Source organism: Otolemur garnettii, unplaced genomic scaffold, assembly GCF_000181295.1.
Source record: "Otolemur garnettii isolate 467f Iridium unplaced genomic scaffold, OtoGar3 scaffold00016, whole genome shotgun sequence".
NCBI lineage: Eukaryota > Metazoa > Chordata > Mammalia > Primates > Galagidae > Otolemur > Otolemur garnettii.
In genome coordinates, this window is record NW_003852411.1 from 22578252 (window position 1) to 22583706 (window position 5455).

Sequence of the window (5455 nt, forward strand, 5' to 3'; positions counted from 1 at the left end):
TAGCATGATTTTGGATTGCATCTTGCATTTTTAATGTCCTGTTGCAGACTTTTGGCTCCATTAGAATCCTTTGGAGAATATTAATATTTTTAATCTAGCAGGCAATTAATCCCCTTAGATTCAGGCCTCAAGTTTTTGAGCTCCTACTCTTCCTGTGAAGGATTGGTCCAAACTCAGTTTTGTTTCTTTTTATTTTGCTGTGCTGGTTTGGATCTATCCTGTGCATGCTTGTTTCAGGGGTTAGTCTTTCCATGTCCTTCTCCAGCCCTCTGCCGTGGAGATATCCCCCTTATACTTTAGCTGCCTAGGTTCTTTGTGATTATTCTGGCCAAAAAGATGGTGAGGTTTTTATTGGTTTAGTGTCAGGACCTTTGTTACAATGCTCTGCAATAGGAGGCTGCCTTCAGTGCATAACTGTGAAAAGGGAAACGCACCCCCGTGGGTATTGCTGCTCCAGGTTTTGATGCCCCTCCTAATCTGTGTGCTTTTGTTTACTTTTCAGTGTTCTCAGATAGTTGTTTCTGGCATTTTGTTCACAGTTGTTGAGAGTTCTGGACGCTGAGGGAGATTACGCTTCTGAAATGGAACTGAAGTCTTTGTAGAGTTGTTTAAATGTTGGTAAACTGAAAAAAGTCAGAACAAGTCAAAGATCCTCCTATGCCTTACTTGAAATTTGGAGGATACAGAGGGAGGTAGGGAACTTTAACAGATCTTAAACGCAAGTATGCATTTTCTAACTTTTTTTTTTCCCTGTTTGACTTTTAAATGCTTTTATTTTTAAATTTTTATTCTAATTTGTTTGTATTCCTTAAATATGTATTAATTAACTGAAAAAGTGAAGCACTCCTGAAATATCTTCAGTATTTAGTGAAACTATATGATGAGGGCATTAAATTTATCTTAATTCACAAATATATATATATATATATATCAGGCATGTACAGATAACTGAGATAATTTTGCTTTTTTATATAAATTTCAGATTCATATCAGGGAACATACAATTAGGTTGCATAGTTTGCTTCTGTAAGATTAAAGTCTGAGTTACAGTTGTGTCCTTCATCTAGGAAGTGTGTAGTATACTCATGCATTATACCCACTGGGTGGGAATTTACCCAACTCTTTCTCTCTCTCCCCTCAGCTTAAAATTAATTGAATTATTCTCTCATGTGAGCATGTCATTGTTAATCTACTAGTTTCAATTTAGTACTGAGTATGTGTGATACTTCTTTTTCCATTCTTTTGATACTTGGCTTAGGAGAATTTTCTCCAAATTTGTCTAGGTTGTTATAAAAGATAGGAAATCTCCATCTTTTTTATGGCTGAATGGCATTCCATGGTATAATATACCACAGTCTATTAATCCATTCATGTGTTGAAGGGCACTTGTGTTGTTACCATATCTTTGCAATTGTAAATTGTGCTGCTGTAACAAACATTCAAGTACACATGTACTTTTTTGGGTAGATACCTAGTAACGGGATTGCAGGATCAAATGGTAGGTGTACTTTTAGTCCTTAAGGAATCTCTCTTTTTATGCCAGTATCGTGCTCTTTTGAGCACTGTAGACTTGTAGTATAACTTGAAATCTGATAAAGTGATTCCTTTTTATCTTCAAAGTTGATGGGATTTTAATGGTCATTGCATTAAATCTGAAGGTTCATTTGGGTAGTATGGACATTTTAACAATGTTGATTCTTCTAAGCTATGAGCATGATATGTTCTTCCATCTGCTAACATCCATTTTGTGACTTTTAATACAAGGTATATTAAACTATAATTAGGTTTTGAGTTTTTAGCCTCATCATCTCTTCTGTTTGTATCTTTAAAGCATTTGAAGACACTTCGTCACCCTTGCTTGCTAAGATTTTTATCATGTACTGTGGAAGCAGATGGCATTCATCTTGTCACTGAACGAGTACAGCCTCTGGAAGTGGCTTTGGAAACATTATCTTCTGCGGAGGTCTGTGCTGGGATCTATGACATACTGCTGGCTCTTATCTTCCTTCATGACAGAGTAAGTAACTGCATAGTCTGCCTTACAGGTTTTGATGTTGACTGGGGGAATGATGTATAAGGTAGTTGTAAAACATTGGGTGTATAGAATTTATAAGTTTCTATTATTAGAAAACTTCCTGAGGAAAAAAGAACACATTGGAAGGCACCAAAGGTGCTGCAGACAGACGGTTTTGGAATGGATGATTATTTATAGAACTTTATTTTAATTCACTGTAGTGTGCCTCTTGTTTTGGATACGTCTTTACCTAAAAATGACTGTAGCTGGTATTAGTTATTAAGACAAAGATAAAAGATTCAACATTTCCTGCTATAGGCCAATATTCTGTATGTTTTTGGGAGCTTTGTCCCATTTTAGATTTTGAAGAAAGAAAGGACCCTTTTTTTAGGCAGAGGCAGAGTTAAGACACATCCTTTTCTATCTGGTGGTTGTGGCCATTTGAGAGCCCCTTAACACTCTAGAATAGCCAGCTATTCAGGGTGTACTTGGCTGTGATGTTTGTTGTTACTATAATGTATTAGTTCCTGCGTCTACTTCTGGTCTATTACTTGACAGTACTGTTGAGCTACTATTTCTAAAGTAATTGACCTTTCTGTGTGTTTTTAAGTCTTTTGTATTGATGGGAGACATACTGTATAAAAACCATGTTGGATTTATAGTCTCTAAAATGTATGTTTATGAATTCACATAGTAACAGGAGTTATTAGTGCTTCAGTACAAGAAAATATCTTTGTTGGAGAAAGTGCATACACGTGGTAAAAGTTAGTATGGTGTGTGAGTCCTCAGTGAGACGAGTTAGTCCCTCTCGCATGCTTAAATCCAGTGCCCTATTTTCTTCAAAGACAACCGTGGTGATCACTGCATTATTGCAGAGATGGTCTTTGTGCATATAAAGCAAATATCTGTGTCTTTTCTCTTTTATTTTTTCTCAAACAGAAACATACCATACATCTTATTCTAAACCTTTCTTTAAAAAATATATGTATTTTTTTTTGCATAGTCTCTATAAAAAATATGTAGATATTAGATCTAGTGCATAGATTATTTAAAGTGCTCTTTTGGCTATTGGAATGATTTCTGGTTTATTATTTCAAATAAATACTTGACCCCTATTGTCATTTTCTCCCATCCTCTTATTCAACTGTGCTGTCTTTTGTTCTTGTTTTTGTGTTTGGCTCTTCTGTAGTTTGTGAGATATTCCTGGTGGTACTTATCATTCCATTTTCCTCTTCTTCAGGCAGAATTTTTTTAATGTCTACTGACAAGATTTCAGGTTTTGTGGCTCTGGATTCGTGATAGAATGTAGGTAGGAAAGAATTTTAAGGAGAAAATAAAATTACCTGTGGAAGCAAATATAAATTTTTTCTTTAAAGGTATTGAGAGGTAATGTAGGCTATAAAGACGTGTAAACTTAGTTTTAAGGACCTGTGTATCTCCTGACGCCTATGAGAGATGGAGAGAGGGCTGTGTCTGTGTGGAGACTTCAGTGACTTCATTAACCTGCCTTACCAGGCAGGGGGGATAACAGAAGACTTTCCATTCCATTTTTTTTTTTTTTTTCTGTCAAACCTCACTTCATTTGTTGTTCTTTGAAGTCATTGTTCCATTAATTATTTCTTAAGAGGAAAGGCTTTTTTTTTTTTTTTTTTGAGACAGAGCCTCAAGCTGTCCCCCTGGGTAGAGTGCCGTGGCCTCACAGCTCACAGCAACCTCCAACTCCTGGGCTCAAGCGAGTCTCCTGCCTCTGCCTCCCAAGTAGCTGGGACCACAGGCGCCCGCCACAACGCCCGGCTATTTTTTGGTTGCAGCCGTCATTGTTGTTTGGCGGGTCCGGGCTGGGGATTCGAACCCGCCACCTTAGGTGTACGTGGCTGGCGCCTTAGCCGGGTGAGCTATAGGCGCCTAGCCAAGAGGAAAGGCTTATAATGTTTTTGGTGATTAGAATTTAGTTTTTTAAGATTACTTCTTCAGAAACTAGAGTGGCCATCTTCTTGGTTTTTTGTTTTTCTTTTTTTATTCCCAGGGACACCTAACACACAACAATGTCTGCTTATCATCTGTGTTCGTGAGTGAAGATGGGCACTGGAAGCTGGGAGGAATGGAAACTGTCTGTAAAGCTTCTCAGGCCACCCCAGAGGTAAGCCAGGCTGTAGGCCCTCGTCCTTGCTCAGCATTTAGTAGCATCTTGGTTATGTGGTTCTTGCCTATAGAAGATGCTTCAGTGTTAGCCTTAGATTTGGAGACTTGACTATTTTGTTAATGCCCTTGTTCGTAGCATCAAAGAATCCGCAGAGGTCTGGTATTATTCCTCTCTGCATGTCTTATAGATGAGAAACCTGAGCCTGAGAGAGGTAAACTTGTTTCTACAAGCATTCAGTCTAAACGCCCTGCCTCTCTGCTCCCGCAGTACTACCCTATACTTACTTTGATTATATGACTTAATACTGTACATGCAAGTATTAAAATTGCCTTTATGCATTTCTCTTCTGTTTCAGTGGTTGAACTTCTTGAGGATGTGATAGTCTCTTACATTTAACCTTTATACCTCCCCCTAAAGTACTGCCTGACACACATTAGGTATTCAAGAAATGTCCATCAAATAATCCTCTCAGTTGCCCAAATCTATGCCTCATGTGCTAGCAGCTGGAATTACCACCTGTGTATCTGAGCTCCTCCCAGTGTGCTGTGCTGTTCTTGCTTGTGCTACTTCTTATAATGTTTCCCGCTTAAGCTGACAGACCTTTCTGTTCTCTGTTTTGCTTCTGCTTTTTACCATTGTTCATGTTGCTCTTAGACTTACTCTTTCTAAAGGAAAAGGAAAAATACCCCTTGCAGAAGTGGTCGCTCACTGTTGGATTTCCTGGCTCAGTCTCATTTCCCCTGTTTTCCTTTGTGCTGCCTCCGCATTAAACCCGGCCCGGCCTGATGTGTCCCTGTATGGGTTCTCACTCACCTCAAATGCTGATTCTGCCCTTAAGATGTCTCTCTGATTATTTCTGCTCCCATTAACCACTCCTTTCTGAATTCACCTTAAATCTAATTAGTATAGAAAGTATGTGATCCTTTCTCTGGGATATATTCCAAATTCTTAGCCATGGTGTGTAATGCCCTTCACCATCTCTTCCCTCAGCCCTCCTACCACTGAGCTACACTCTGGTTGTAGCTGCTCCAAGCAGCGCAGCTGTGTTCCCAGATGTGCCCTACTCCCTCACCCTGGTCTTCCTTTGGAGACCATTCTCTTGCTGGAATGCCTTTCTTCTTCTTGGCTCCCTGGAAAACGTAAACTCACCTAAGGTCTAGTTTAAACCTCCTTTCTGTGAATCTGTCCCCCAGGCATTTCCTCTGTGACAAAATAGTCACTCCTTCAGCACTTCTGTTACACTCAGCACATTTATTGAAGTTTTTCATTTCCATTCTAGGTTATGAGCACCTGGTTGA

General features: G+C 38.9%; 1 protein-coding gene across 3 annotated transcripts in view; it reads left to right on the forward strand.

Moving 5' to 3' along the window:
• Positions 1-5455, forward strand: part of SCYL3 (SCY1 like pseudokinase 3) — a 38863-nt gene that overhangs the window by 13082 nt on the left and 20326 nt on the right. For all 3 annotated transcript variants that reach the window (XM_023510721.1, XM_023510722.1, XM_003785714.3), the window contains exons 3-4: positions 1832-2017; positions 4041-4154. In XM_023510721.1, coding sequence (XP_023366489.1) covers positions 1832-2017; positions 4041-4154 — 300 coding nt within the window. The remainder of the gene's footprint in view (positions 1-1831; positions 2018-4040; positions 4155-5455) is intronic.